The sequence below is a fragment of the Phyllobates terribilis genome, unplaced genomic scaffold (assembly GCF_046119375.1).
Source record: "Phyllobates terribilis strain yellow unplaced genomic scaffold, ASM4611937v1 Scaffold_5__5_contigs__length_657084704, whole genome shotgun sequence".
Lineage (NCBI taxonomy): Eukaryota > Metazoa > Chordata > Amphibia > Anura > Dendrobatidae > Phyllobates > Phyllobates terribilis.
Window position 1 is genome coordinate 65,267,741 of NW_027362765.1, and position 16,240 is coordinate 65,283,980.

At 41.3% G+C, this 16,240-nt stretch overlaps 1 protein-coding gene across 2 annotated transcripts in view; it reads left to right on the plus strand.

Moving 5' to 3' along the window:
• The first annotated feature begins 965 nt into the window (after positions 1 to 965).
• Positions 966 to 16,240, plus strand: part of LOC141270749 (alpha-N-acetylgalactosaminide alpha-2,6-sialyltransferase 2-like) — a 94,376-nt gene continuing 79,101 nt past the window's right edge. For both annotated transcript variants that reach the window (XM_073680857.1, XM_073680856.1), the window contains exons 1-4: positions 966 to 1,394; positions 13,223 to 13,619; positions 15,566 to 15,731; positions 16,010 to 16,175. In XM_073680857.1, the coding sequence (XP_073536958.1) occupies positions 1,249 to 1,394; positions 13,223 to 13,619; positions 15,566 to 15,731; positions 16,010 to 16,175 (875 nt within the window). In that variant the 5' untranslated portion in view covers positions 966 to 1,248. The remainder of the gene's footprint in view (positions 1,395 to 13,222; positions 13,620 to 15,565; positions 15,732 to 16,009; positions 16,176 to 16,240) is intronic.

Here is a 16,240-nt window from a genome sequence, read left to right on the forward strand (position 1 = left end):
TGATCATCAGCTGTTTGAAATCCGGAGACCTCGGTGCCAGCAGCTTCTTGCGATACACTGCGGAAGTTATTGCGCTCATGTCAGTGTATCGCCGGCTGCCTGATAGGATGGTTACATCTCCGGAGGTGGCTGTGATATCAGGGACATCGACGTGGGACACTCGGTATATGGACTGCAGCGCACAGGTGAGAATGAGTTTTTTTTATTATTTTATCTTTATTGCAGGGGACTTTGGCTTCGGGGACTAGCTGTAAGGTAAGTATATGGTGTTTTTTCATTTTTTTACAGGGGATGAGAACATGGGGGTCAAAGTGTAGGTAAGTGGTAGGTGAGTATAATGTGTTTATTATTTTTATTTAAATAAATATTTATTTAAACTTTTTTTTTTCTCTCACTTTCAGTGACCATGTGCCGCTGATGAGAGACTACTTCTCCCATTAGCATCACTTACGTAGCGTCTGTACAGTGACAGCAGGCGCCGGTTGATGGGGCTAGTAGTCCCATCAGCCGGCGCCTGTCACCTGCGGTAAGCTTTTAACCGCGGGTGACTGTCACAGCTGTGGGGATCATACTGACAAGTGATAGCATGATCCCGCAGCACTGTGATCACTGCAATTTTACCGCCGGTCACAGCCCCTGATTCCTGCTCTGCCATCTGTGTGAAACCAGGGATGTTCTTGTTCGGGGCCGACTTTTGCCAATTTTTGCTCAAAAAGCTTGTTAACTCGAACACAAATCCGAATGTGCCATATTTGTGCCGAATTTGAAACTTGCGATCGTTTCCCGAACATATTCGCTCATCTCTAGTAATGAGCAATATTCTGATATTAGGCAATATCTTACAGTCTGTAAATAGCTTGTTCTCTTTAAGAGTATCGGACTCTTGGAGTGACAGTGACTAATGAGTTAATTATTGCATATTTCAAAGGATATATTAGCCGGCCCTAAAACATACAACTGTAGTGACCCGCCTTCGGTGTAAGTGTCAGACACAGCTGCCTCTGTACTGTCCGGGAAAGATCTGTAGAGACTCACATCGTCAGGTTACACACATGCACACTCATGTTAGGACCTGTCATACACCACTGAGCGCGGAGCTGAAGGAGGGTTACACTACAGCACTACCAGTCCTGAACTCATACCAGTGCCCTCGCCCATGTACTAGGAATCCCACAGATATGGCACTCACATGCAGAAAACGGAACCAACACCCGTAATAGCTGGAAGAATAAAATACAAAATTCCAAGATGATCCCCTACGTGAACCTACGATTGAAGTCCCTATGGAAGATCCTCCTAGCACTCTGCATGGTCACTATACTAGGACTACTTTTTTCCTGCAAGGAACAGATAGTTAATAATACATCGCCATGGCGGACTGCCTATTACAAGAGGTAAGAATGTGGTGGTGACCCTACAGACTTTTATAGGACTTTTTGACATTTGTGATGTTTTGAACTTTAGAGCAGTATTTGTGATGCTGGGTATTGGACATGTACTGGGTAAATGTGAAACTTGTGCTTTTTAAGGGCTCAGAGATTGTAGCCTTTAGGAAGTGAATGTGAAGAAGCAATAGCTGACTGCTTAGTTCCTCTCTGCTGTGTCAAAGTAAACAGTCATCTGTGTGCCTTTGTCTGTGTTTATGTGATGGCTTATGTGATTTTCTTTAGTTTTTTTATGATTGAGGCTATGTGCACACGATGCAGAAATGCTCAGGATTTTTTCCTGAGCGTTTCTGCATCTCCCTGGCAGAAAAAAACGCATGCGGATTGTACATGCATTTTCCTGCCAGGGACATGCAGAAATGGAGCGTTATTCACTGACATTTCCGCAAGTGCTTGTGACAGCTAGGTCAAACTATATAAATCCATGTAAACTGCATGGATTTACATAGTGTGACCCGAGAGAGTGGTTAAAAAAATAAATATATACTTACCCACCGATGGCCCGCGCTGGCTTGTTTCGCTCGGTCCCGGGCTGCCGGCAGCAGTGGATTGAAAGACCTGCCGACGTCAGCGTCGCGTGACCCGTCACATGACTCTGACGTCAGCGCAGGTCCTTCAATCCACTGTAAAGTGCCGGGAAGCAAGTAACAGCGCTGCGCGGGCTGCCAGAAGGTAAATATGCATTTATTTTTTATTTTATTCTTTTTTTACATATTTTTTAATGGTACCTGGGTGTGGATGGGACTCTCCTCTCATCTACACCCGGGTACCATCCGCACATTAGAACGCTTGGATTATGCATCTACGTATACAGTGATGCGTAATCCATGCGGTCTAATGCAAGTCAATGGCGGCGAAGACGCAGCACTTCCGCAAAATAATTGGTAGTGCTCCGTTTTTTTCCGCAGTGATAATCCGCAGCGGAAATTTCCGCAGCTTGTGCACAGCACGTCCGGATTATCATTGGGGAACATTGCTGCCCTTCTACCATGCGTTTTTAATGCGTTTCCACAGCTGCAAAAACGCTGCGGAAACGCATTAAAAACGCATCGTGTGCACATAGCCTAACTGTATCTTCCTCTGTGTTAGTGAATGTATGTGTATGTTGTTTGCATGTGTTTATGTTTATTTTAGTATTTATGTATGTGCATATCAGTGATGTTTTTTTAGTATGTGTATCTGTGTGTTTTCTTGTATGTGTCTTTATCTTTATGTTAGTATTTATGTATGTGCATATCGGTGATGATTTTTTAGTATGTGTATCTGTGTGTTTTCTTGTATGTGTCTTTATCTTTATGTTAGTATTTATGTACTGTACAGACCAAAAGTTTGGACACACCTTCTCATTTAAAGATTTTTCTGTATTTTCATGACTATGAAAATTGTACATTCACACTGAAGGCATCAAAACTATGAATTAACACATGTGGAATTATATACTTAACAAAAAAGTGTGAAACAACTGAAAATATGTCTTATATTCTAGGTTCTTCAAAGTAGCCACCTTTTGCTTTGATGACTGCTTTGCACACTCTTGGCATTCTCTTGATGAGCTTCAAGAGGTAGTCACCAGAAATGGTTTTCACTTCACAGGTGTGCCCTGTCAGGTTTAATAAGTGGGATTTCTTGCTTTATAAATGGGGTTGTGACCATCAGTTGTGTTGTGCAGAAGTCTGGTGTACACACAGCTGATAGTCCTACTGAATAGACTGTTAGAATTTGTATTATGGCAAGAAAAAAGCAGCTAAGTAAAGAAAAACGAGTGGCCATCATTACTTTAAGAAATGAAGGTCAGTCAGTGTGAAAAATTGGGAAAACTTTGAAAGTGTCCTCAAGTGCAGTTGCAAAAACCATGAAGCGTTACAAAGAAACTGGCTCACATGAGAACCGCCCCAGGAAAGGAAGACCAAGAGTCACCTCTGTTTCTGAGGATAAGTTTATCCGAGTCACCAGCCTCAGAAATCGCAGGTTAACAGCAGCTCAGATTAGAGACCAGGTCAAAGCCAAACAGAGTTCTAGCAGCAGACACATCTCTACAACAACTGTTAAGAGGAGACTTTGTGCAGCAGGCCTTCATGGTAAAATAGCTGCTAGGAAACCACTGCTAAGGACAGGCAACAAGCAGAAGAGACTTTTTTGGGCTAAAGAACACAAGGAATGGACATTAGACCAGTGGAAATCTGTGCTTTGGTCTGATGAGTCCAAATTTGAGATCTTTGGTTCCAACCACCGTGTCTTTGTGCGATGCAGAAAAGGTGAACGGATGGACTCTTCATGCCTGGTTCCCACCGTGAAGCATGGAGGAGGAGGTGTGATGGTGTGGGGGTGCTTTGCTGGTGACACTGTTGGGGATTTATTCAAAATTGAAGGCATACTGAACCAGCATGGCTACCACAGCATCTTGCAGTGGCATGCTATTCCATCCGGTTTGCGTTTAGTTGGACCATCATTTATTTTTCAACAGGACAATGACCCCAAACACACCTCCAGGCTGTGTAAGGGCTATTTGACCAAGAAGGAGAGTGATGGGGTGCTACGCCAGATGACCTGGCCTCCACAGTCACCAGACCTGAACCCAATCGAGATGGTTTGGGGTGAGCTGGACCGCAGAGTGAAGGCAAAAGGGCCAACAAGTGCTAAGCATCTCTGGGAACTCCTTCAAGATTGTTGGAAGACCATTTCCGATGACTACCTCTTGAAGCTCATGAAGAGAATGCCAAGAGTGTGCAAAGCAGTCATCAAAGCAAAAGGTGGCTACTTTGAAGAACCTAGAATATAAGACATATTTTCAGTTGTTTCACACTTTTTTATTAAGTATATAATTCCACATGTGTTAATTCATAGTTTTGATGCCTTCAGTGTGAATGTAGAATTTTCATAGTCATGAAAATACAGAAAAATCTTTAAATGAGAAGGTGTGTCCAAACTTTTGGTCTGTACTGTATGTGTGCATATCAGTGATGGTTTTTTAGTATGTGTATCTGTGTATTTTCTTGTATGTGTCTTTATCTTTCTGTTAGTATTTATGTATGTGCATATCGATGATGTTTTTTTAGTATGTGTATCTGTATATTTTTTTGTATGTGTCTTTTTTATGTAGATGTGTATACATTTGTGTATTTGTGTCTTTTTGTGTATATATGTGTGTTGTATTTATTTATGTATGTGTGTCTGTGTTTTTTATGAATGTGTGTGAGTGAGCATATGTGTATCTGTGTGTCTTTCTATGCAAGGACTTATGTGTGTAACTGTATTGTGTGCATATATGCTCTTCTCTGTGTGCTTTTTTATGTTAGTATTTATGTAACTGTCTTTTTCATGTATCTCTGTATATATATTTATGTATCTTAGCCTTTTGCTTTGTGTATGTGTCTGTGTTTTAGTACTTATGTGTGTATCTGTGTATTTGTCATTTGTATTTATCTGTGTTTTTATGTGTTGTATTATTTTATGTATTATGCTTACTTATATAGCACCATCATATTCCACAGCGTTTTTACAGATATTGTCATCTCTGTCCCCATTGAGGCTCACAATCTAAATTTCCAATCAGTACATCGTTGGTTGTATGTATTTATTTCTGAGTTACTGTTTATGTGTGTTATCTGTGGTTTATGTATCTATGTGTTAGTATTTATGTGTTTTTGTGCTATTTTTTGTATATGTGCATTAGTACTTCTGTAAGTGTGCAACTGTGTGTGTGTTTTTGCATGTATGTGTGTTAGTATTTACATTTGTGTGTATAGGTTTATGTTCTTGTATATATGTGTATTTTGTATGTATGGGTATTTATGTTTGTATCTGTGTGTGATTTTGTATGTATGTTAGCTTTTATGTTTATGTGTATAGGTGCAAGTTTTGTATATATATGTGTTAGTGTTTATGTATCTGTGTATCGTGTATTTTTTATGTATGTGTATAGGTCTATGTTTTTGTATGTGTATTTTGTATGTATGTACAGTACAGACCAAAAGTTTGGACACACCTTCTCATTTTAAAATTTTTTCTGTATTCTCATGACTATGAAAATTGTACATTCACACTGAAGGCATCAAAACTATGAATTAACACATGTGGAATTATATACTTAACAAAAAAGTGTGAAACAACTGAAAATATGTCTTATATTCTAGGTTCTTCAAAGTAGCCACCTTTTGCTTTGATGACTGCTTTGCACACTCTTGGCATTCTCTTGATGAGCTTCAAGGTCTGGGGAACGGGTGGGCCAGTCCATAGCTTCAATGCCTTCATCTTGCAGGAACTGCTGACACACCCCAGCCACATGAGGTCTGGCATTGTTCTGCATTAGGGGGAACCCAGGGCCAACCGCACCAGCATATGGTCTCACAAGGGGTCTGAGGATATCATCTCGGTACCTAATGGCAGTCAGGCTACCACTGGCGAGCACATGGAGGGCTGCGCGGCCCTCCGAAGAGATGCCACCCCACACCATTACTGACCCACTGCCAAACCGGTCATGCTGAAGGATGTTGCAGACAGCAGATCGCTCTCGATGGCGTCTCCAGACTCTGTCACGTCTGTCACATGTGCTCAGTGTGAACCTGCTTTCATCTGTGAAGAGCACAGGGCGCCAGTGGCGACTTTGCCAATTCTGGTGATCTGTGGCAAATGCCAAGCATCCTGCATGGTGTTGGGCTGTAAGCACAACCCCCATCTGTGAACGTCAGGCCCTCATACCACCCTCATGGAGTCGGTTTCTAACCGTTTGTGCAGACACATGCACATTTGTGGCCTGCTGGAGGTCATTTTGCAGGGCTCTGGCAGTGTTCCTCCTGCTCCTCCTTGCACAGAGGTGAAGGTAGCGGTCCTCCTGCCGGGTTGTTGCCGTCCTACTGCCCCCTCCACGTCTCCTGGTGTACTGGCCTGTCTCCTGGTAGCGCCTCCAGCCTCTGGACACTACGCTGACAGACACAGCAAACCTTCTTGCCACAGCTCGCACTGATGTGCCATCCTGGATGAGCTGCACTAACTGAGCAACCTCTGTAGGTTGTAGAGTCCGTCTCATGCTACCATGAGTGTGAAAGCACAAACAACATTCAAAAGTGACCAAAACATCAGCCAGAAAGCATTGGTACTGAGATGTGGTCTGTGGTCCCCACCTGCAGAACCACTCCTTTATTGAGGGTGTCTTGATAATTGCCAATAATTTCCATCTATTGTCTATTCCATTTGCACAACAGCATGTGAAATTGATTGTCAATCAGTGTTGCTTCCTAAGTGGACAGTTTGATTTCACAGAAGTTTGATTTACTTGGAGTTATATTCTGTTGTTTAAGTGTTCCCTTTATTTTTTTGAGCAGTGTATATATCCATGCAGATGGCCACCGAGTTATGCTGCATTATCCCTGTAGAGTCCACTTCAGAGGAAATTTCTGGCCACAGAAGGTCACACCTGGTAAATTCAACTACATGTCTGCTTTAAGTCAAAATTTTCTTTGAAATGAAACTACCTAAGACAAACCACTTTAAGCATCGCTTTTCTACCATGCTTTATACTGCAGTTTTACAAGCAAAAGATCACCAGAAAATGCCTACAAAGAGGGGCTTTCTTTGCAGGACCCTTTTATGTATGGGTACTGGAGCAGTGTAATACCTGCTTTCTCCTTTGGAGGCACTGCAGAGAAATTAAACACTTGCTCTCAGGTTTTTCTACAGTTTACAGCTAATAGTCACATTAACAGGTAATCGTTTAGAGACCCTTCTTTTACCTGGGGGTCACATTGGTTCTCACCCAAACAGAAATAGCAAAGGAGCCACGTGCGTAATGTAATACTGATGGGCTCCCACAATACAACAAACTATGTTTTACTCTGAAATCCTGCAGCGCTTCCAAGAAAACTCATGAGCCGGGCACGGCCTGCGGCTTCTCTCCGCCTGACTTGGCTTGATTAACAGGGAGCCTGCTGGCATTTCATATTGGTGGTCAGGGCATCATGGGTTCACTCCCCCTAAAAGCTCCCGGTCATAACTCTAGACAGATCTTCACAAGAGCGTGTATCCTCAGGGAGGAATGATAGGTATGTGTGAGAGGGGAGATCATCAGGATATTAGCTAGCACTGCACACAGTAGTCTAATAGCCATATAATAGCCATGTAACAGATGGGACAGTGTTCACACCTAACGCAAGGAGGGAAGCAAGTGACTTCTCTGTGCCAGGGGGATCAAAGTAATAGTAATGATTCCTTTATTACCTTTCTTTCTTATCAGTACACGTCACATTTCCTTTTATTATCTAGTCCGATTAAAAATCTCAGTCCTGACACTAGTTGCTATTACTCTGTATTCAAGGAGTCATCTGGTAAGGACAGATCCTTTTCCAAAGCCCGAGCCTAAGGATTTAATAGTCTGTAACCATAAAGACACATTGGTTTGCATAGAAGCTGCATTCCCAAAATGATAGTAGATTTATGAACAAAACTTTGTCAAGTCAAGAGCCATGCTTCTTCCTTTTTTTCTCTCATACGAGGGCTTGTTTTTTGGGAAATGATATTTTAGGACTGATTTATGGTTAATTTAATTTAGTTTGCTAGATATTTTTTAGGGGTGGGATATGAAAAAAAAAATTCTATTAGTATTAGGGCATACTTGAGGAGCATTTATTATGCACAGGCAGTGATATAAGAGATATGACAGAACATTAAGTTAAAAGTAGAAATTTTAAAAAGTCATAGGATGTAATGGGTGTATACAAGTAGTATGGTGTGACCCTTTACATAGTGTGGATTCACTGGCCCTAATTAGGCAGAATGGTGGCTAGAGATGGTAAAAGGAATGCAGATGGTTTCAGTAGCAGTTTAGGAAGCTTTTACTCACTGGGAGGCAACGAATTTGAATGAGTTGACATGTGCGAGACTTTATTTATGACAGTATGCTGGCAACTACTTCAGCAGCACTCTCTGTGTCTCTCATAGTAATTCAACATTCACTTACAATGCTGGTTGTGGCGACATCTCCTGGCAGAAATGCCCTGTAGTAGTTTGTGTCTGGCATCCACCCACTCTTGTTACCATGTATCACACAGAAGTACCAGTCTCCAGATGTCTCTTATACGGCAATTCTCCCTCAGACATTGGCACTGACTCTACTCGTGTGGCCTCTCCTTACAGTCAGAAATAAAATTCAACACTCCCCTCTGGTGGAAATCCTTTTCAGAAGCTCTGCTTTCATGCATGCGGACTATTCACTGTTCCTTGGGGCAAACTACACTGATAGTAACTAATGGTGGATAGTTCTCCAAGTTCTACGATAATTTGTTCTCCAAGAGTCAAAGAGCACTCCTTCCCTCCCGAGCCTCGTCGTGTGGCTAAGCAGAACTGTACAGTTACATATGACGTATTGCCACATTCAGCAGAAATTGTGAGACAAATGTTGGTGCCATTTTTACCCATTTTCCCATATGACAATGTAAAATCTGGGGCTAAAACAATTTTTTTGTGGTAAAAAATGTAATTATTTTTTCTTCACCGCCCAATGTTGTAAGGTTTTGTGACACAGCCGTGGTGTCAATGTGATCACTGCACCCCTAAATGAATACATTGAGAGGTGTAGTTTGTAAAATGAGGTCATTTAGGGGGGGGTTCTGCTATTCTGGCACCTCAGGGGCTCTGCAAATGTGACATGGCACCCTCCAATCAATCCAGTAAAATGTGCACTACAATATAGCACTCCTTCTCTTCGGAGCTTTGCACTGTGCCTTAAAACTATTTTTCGATCACATATGAGGTATTGCCGTACTTAGGAGAAATTGTGTAACATATTTTGTGGTCTAATATTTCCTATTATCCCTTTTGAACATTTAAAACTTGAGGCCAAAATAAAATTTTTGTCACAGGGATACTGCAACAGAAAGGGGCCAGAAGATTGCAGCGTCTGGTTTCACAAACTCCTACACTGATTAAAACTGTTTCAGCATCTTATTAAACAGTGCAGGTTTTTTCCTTGCTGGCAGTGCAAGGGTTAATCAGTTTAGTTGATCTCCTGGAGCTCTCCAACCTGGATTGTCTTAGCTGTTCAGTGTTGGCCACTCCCCTCTGCTATATATGCTCGCCACTGGCACTTGGGAATTGCTAGTGATAGTTCTTACTGTCTAGTTAGGATTTGGAAGTGAAGTTTGTGTTTGGAGAGTTGTTCAGGAGATTGTTGCATGGAGTTTGTGTGTTCATCCTCATCCTTTCCTATTTGGTTTCACCTTCCTATACCTCCCCTGTGTTCCACTCTGTTGCTGAGTGATTGTATTTTTGTATGATTGTATTTATCCATGTCTGTTTTCCCTTGTTTGTCTGGTTAGTGTTATCTTATACACTTCGGCCTCACACCTCCCTGGGTGGGCGCGGCGAGAACTGATAATGGTAAATATAGGAGCATAGCAAGGCACGTGACCCCATCGCCTCCACTTCAGGAGTAATCCGGGCAACAGGGATAGACTAGGGCACCCCTAGTTCAAGGGATTAGGAAGGTGCCCACAGTCCCTAGTAACTACATGACAATTTTCGAAGAAAAAATGCTAATTTTCTATTTACTCAGCCCAATGTTATACAATTCTGTGAAGGGTTAAAAATGCTCACTACACCACTAGATGAATTCCTCAAGACGTTTCCAAAATGGGCTTACTTGCAGGGTTTTCTGCTGTTTTGGCATGTCAGAGGCATTCACAATCTGTTCCAGACAAAATTGCGCTCCAGATTTCAATTGGCACTCCTTCCCTTTCAAGCCCTGTCGTGTGCCCAAACAGTAGTTTTCCACCACATATGGGGCATCTGTGTACTCAGGACTAATTGCACAACAAATTTTATGATCCATTGTCTCCTGTTACCCTTGTGAAAATGAAAAATTTGGGGCTAAAGCAACATTTTTGACGGCAAAATTTATTTTTTTCATTGTCACGGCTCAATGATATAAAATTCTTTGAAACACCTGCGGGTTCAAGGTTCTCACAACACCTCTAGATATGTTCTTTGAGGGATGTAGATTCTAAAATGGGGTCACTTGTGGGAGGTTTTCACTGTTTAGGTACATCAGAGGCTCTGCAAACATGGCATGACGTCCGCTATCTACTTCAGGCAGTTTTGGGTTCCAAAAGTCAATTGGCGCTCCTTCCTTTCCGAGCCCTGTCGTGCTCCCAAACAGTAGTTTTCCCCCACATATGGAGTAACAGTGTACTCAGGAGAAATTGTGCAACAAATTTTGAGGTTTATTTTCTCCTGTTATCCTTGTGAAAATAAAAAAATTGTGAATTTTTGTGAAAAAAAGCAAAATGTTCATTTTTTCCTTCCACATTGCATTAATTTCTATGGAGCACCTGAAGGGTTCATAAACTTCTTGAATGTTGGTTTGACGGGTGCAGTTTTTAGAATGGGGTCATTTTTGAGTATTTTCTGTCATATAGGCCCCTCAAATTCACTTCAAATGTGATGTGGTCTCTAAAAAAATGGTTTTGTACATTTTGTTGGAAAAAAGAGAAATTGTTGATCAACTTTTAAGTGACACTGGTCAGAATTGAAGAAATGGTCGGGAAGGTGAAAACAGGCTTTGGGGTGAAGGGGTCAATATTGAGCAGTATTAAGTATGTTGACTCAGTGCTACTGCTGATACCTGTTACGATGGGGCTTATTTTAGCCTGTATATTTACCTGTGGCAGCTAATCAAAACTGTATAATTTACTCTATAGCCCTCCATACACAGTATGATGCTTCCACACCCAGTCAACCCACACAGTATAATGCACCCACAGCTCTCCACACAGTGTAATGTCCCCACAGCCCCTCAAACGGTATGATCTCCTACAGCCCTCCACACAGTATGATGCCCCCATAGCCCTCAAACAATATGATCCCTTACAACCGACACACAGTATGATCCCCAAAACCCGCCAAACAGAATGATATCACCACATCCCCATACAGATCATGATCCCCTACAGACCCCTAAACAGTATGATGCCTTCACAGTCCTCCAAACAGTACAAAAGGTGCACTGATTTTAAAAGAAAGCAGACAAAAATTTTTTTGCTAAAAAAAATCCCTTTAAATTGGCAACTGTGGCCAGGTGACACAAAGGATATTTTATAATTTTTCAGAGTGCCTATAATCCAGGGGGGCTGCTAGTTTTTCCTGCATTAGATGATTGTAGTGTCTGGTGTGACAGACCCTGAACAAGCAGCTAGTGTTGTCAGATTTTCGCACTGTGGCCTGCAGAATTATGATTACAGCTCTATATATAAATAAAGCAGGAAATAAAGCAAGGATTTAAGCTCTGGCGCATAAACTTCTCGAAATATTGCAGCTGACGGCATATAAAGTGTAATAATGAAGTATGGACACAGGTCAACATGGGTATGGCCGGTGAACCTTTATCAATTAGCATCTAAGTAATGCAGTGTAATTCATCTTAATCAACCATACACTGGACCCTGAGCATTTGCGTTTCTTTTGAAATGGACCTGCTGAGTAGATGAGGAAGAACAAGTGGGATTTCCAGAAATGGTTGGGGATACTGTCTACAACTGAAAACACATGTCAGTTATTGTATATCTAGCCAAATGACCTCATAATATTGTCTGACTCATTCCAAACACTTGTCGTAGTGACGAGAGACAGATCCATAAAGGTGAACGTGTTGTAAATACGAGTCGATTTTTTTTTTTTTTTCGCGGCAAGTCTTCAATTCCCCTTCAGCACTCTCGCAGGGAACTTAAGGCATTACACAATTCTGATTCAAAATAGTCTGATTCAAAATTGTTAATTCTAATGCACTTATACACTAGTTCCTCCGGATTGAAGCTGGCCATACACATGAGATAGTTGTTGGGCAAATTATTCCCCGTTCTTTTGGTAGACAGCTATCTCTCCCGTCTACCCCATACACATGAACCCTCCATTTGGCTGAGTGTATATGTGATTTCAATGGTGGCGAAGTGAAAGTTCAATTGCCAGATCCTTCTGCCGAAATAGGTGGGTTTGGCTGACAGTCATCTAATGTGTATGGGACCCCAAATGGCACTTTTTATAGTATCTTCTGACCACACCCCAATGTGAGTGGTCAGGAATTGGTGTGCCAGTCCAATATCTAATCTTGTAGGACACAACTACAATTAGTGAATCCAAATTAGCTGTATTGTCCATTGATAAAGTTGAGGCAAAACATTTGCAGGGCCCTAGTACAGTGGTTACATCAGTAGCCCATGACTTTCAGACCAGAGCCATGCGAAACACCTCATATCTATTGGGATTCTTGGCTACTCTGATAAGTAGACCTGGCACCACATCATCATTGTGGCATTAAGCATGCATGTCATTGCATGAGGTCTACTAATCAGAAGAGGACTTGGGGTTGCCGGCAATTAGGAGGCAATTGACCACTACTATGGACATTGGACCAGTATCCTGGGAATATTTTTGCTCAACTCTATCTATTCATAATCTAAAACGTACCTTTTGTAGAATCAGAAGCTCAGGCTTTTGCTCAGTCCTTCCTCTGTGCTTTTTTTTTGCTGAAGATCTCCCTATTCAGATTGGCTTAGGTGTAAAAACACAAGCCAACCCTAAAATTTCCAGGAATTTACCTAGAGACTTGAGTGCCCCATAGTATGCACTGGTCAGGAAGAACTTTAACTTCCATTGCTGAAAACCTAGAGGTCAAACTCTTGGATCCACTATTAGAGGAAAGCTTGATCAACCATTTTAGATTTTTGTAGATATTTTGATTGGTCTCAAGAAAGTATTCAACCTGCATGAACTCATCTGATCCTCTTTTACAGTCAAATTAACCTGATAAAAAACTACATTGGTTCTAAAGAAATAGAAGAAAGAAAAGAAAGACCAGAGACGACTATACAGCCTTCTACGAAGCCTCTACAACCTAAGGTTGCCATCACAACATCCTTACCAAAACCAATTGAAAAGGTTAGCGCGTCGTCTACAGTCACCAGGAAAACTACAAAAGCAATCTCTAAAACTGTCAATGAGTCCATCAAGCTACAAAATAAGTCGGAAAAATCACAACATGTGACCACCCAAAGACCAAATGTGAAGACCAAACCCCAGAAAGTAATAACTACAAAACCTATACCAAAACCAACCAAAAAGAGTCCACCCACAACGACCTTTAACTACTTGGGAAATAAGTATGCGACTGATGAGACGCACATCCATTCTGTAAGTCTAAAATTTTGAAATGTAGATGCTACAAATTAATTTTCCCATTGTGTTATATCAGATTTTAGTTGCTTGTTGCTTGTCAATGTTGGTGAAGCATTTGCTTGGGGTTGAAAACATTATAATTTTACTTGGATCAGGACACTCAAGGATGGGGGTAATCATGATACATGGATTGGATGGAGGAAAGAGATTATGGGGTCCACGGTGATACTTCTTCTTTGAAAATGACATCTAAACATGGTTTCCCAGTCAAAATTAAGACCTAAACCTTGAATGAATTTATTTATTGTTTTGGTTTCTCTTGACGAGAGCCTACAAGGCCCTTACTCCATTATGGAAAGGAGTGTGCAGGTTCACATACCCCCATAGTCAAAGGGGGTGATAACATCAATAAGCCTCATCTTTTCCCATAGCATCTGTAGAACTTGCATTTATGATATTTTAGCCCCTAAACGTTATTCCCTGTTATTCCTCACCGGGGCAACTGCTGCATGACCAGCTAGATATTAAAGTGGCCCACACTGACTTACATTGGGATTAAAGTAATCTAATGTAAAATGTGTTATGTGAGTAGTATATCTTATTTCTTTACTTACTTTGGAAACCATCAGCAAACTGTTGATAGATCAGCTCTCCTCTGGAAAATATCAGCAGCTGTTGATGAATGTGTTTTCTTATTATTACTTAACACTTAATCTACTAACAGCTCAGTACCCCTGAATCCATGTAAACTGCTGTTTATGGATCTTATTATGGCTCTGTGCCTTTTAGCATCAGAGGAACCTCCTGGCTTATTAGGAGCTCTGATAGATACCGTATGTTCTAGGTACGTGTGTCTTCTGTAAACATGAATCACCTGGTGATATATTGACGTCACCAGACACCAACAAAGAAATACTGAGAGAGCAAATAGTATTCAAAGATGTAATTGATTGAAGAAGAAAAGTTGAAAAATCCCACATCCTGGAGCAGAACTTATTATCTACTGATGACCGGGTCACTGGTAAAGGCTTACATCACCGTAAATACTGGGGACAGGCCAGGACAATAGGATGGCTATAGGAAGGTAAATTTGGATGTCTACCAAGCCTTGGGTGAAGAACATGGGAACGTGGGCAAAGTGGCACCTGGGCATATTGGAATGTCACACTGGATTGACCAATATATACTTAATTCAGACCACCCCTTTTCATAGATGTCGTAGACAAGATTGGCTTTAGTTGAGATGGAGCATATTCTATTAACCCAACCACCATAGAATACCATGTAGTGCCCAAAAAAATTATACCATCCATGCCAGTGCCAGAAGGGGCACAAATATCACTATCCAATTAGTAGTGACCACCCAAAGCCACCCTGGTTTAGAAAGTGAGTTCCTGACAAGGAGAGCATCCGCTATTAGCTAGACTGGTAACTGCAGCTTTGTAGGACTTGTCGCAGTATTACATGATCACCATTTATGTTAATTAAGACCACAACTAACTTTTGGTAAAAAAAGCCTTCTGATGACTAGTTGATATCACCAATGAGAACCAGCAAACAAATCCTTAAACTCTTCTAAATGGACAAACATAAACAACCACTTTGGGTTAAGTTTCGTGTTTTCTGACAACACTGTCACCCCACTCTTCGCATGCACAAATTAAGGATCTCCCAATAAGCCATGTTGAGTCACAGTCAAAAACAGGTTTCTTATACTATAGGCCTCTGTATGAGAAGTTCTTTCTACTTTTGTCTTAGGTCAGTGAACAAACTACTGCTCAGAAAACATAAAGCTCATTGTTTAGGCCAAGGCTAAGATAAAGTCTTCAAGAAACCATCAAAGGAATAGTACGGAAATATATGGGTGTCACAATTGTCCTTCAAAAATGTAAAATTTTGAAGAAACTTTTGCACAACCTCTATACATAATGAACGTGTTCTTCACCTTCACATCTCTGCAGAAATGTCCAAACCGCATCAGAGATAAGCTCATGAGCAAAGAATTCCAAGATATGTTTTTGGAAAAAATACCAGTTTTGCAGTGGAAGAAACACGCTCAAGAGTCGGAATACGAAAGACTTAAGAAATTCAGCGGAGCTCAAGGATGGATGCACGTCACCTGGGAGAGTAAGTTACTTACTTATTCCATAGACCATATGTTCTCTGTCTACAGCTAAAGGATCACCTCAAGCTAAAATTGTGACTAAGATGCTCCAAAATGGACATCTACACTAGTAGTCTTTACCAAAGGCCCCACAAGATACTTAAAACTCCAAAATCAGAAATTCTGAGGTGGACCTTTACTTCTTTAAGTAAATAATCTACCCATGTGACACACAGTCATGGTAGTCACTCTGATGGAAACTGTTCACTTACCTAATATGTGCTTGTACATATTTCCCCAGTTATTAATAAAACTCTAAATCTGCTGAACTCTACGGGTAATGCCTACATGTTCGACACCTGGCGAGGGCAGTCACCTTGTATTCGATGCGCCGTGGTGGGCAATGGTGGCATTTTAAATGGATCCAGAATGGGAAAAGAGATTGATTCCCATGACTATGTCTTCAGGTATGGTATAGCTTCATGTAAAAAAAATCCACCATGGAGACCATGATTGATGCTGTTTCTCATTT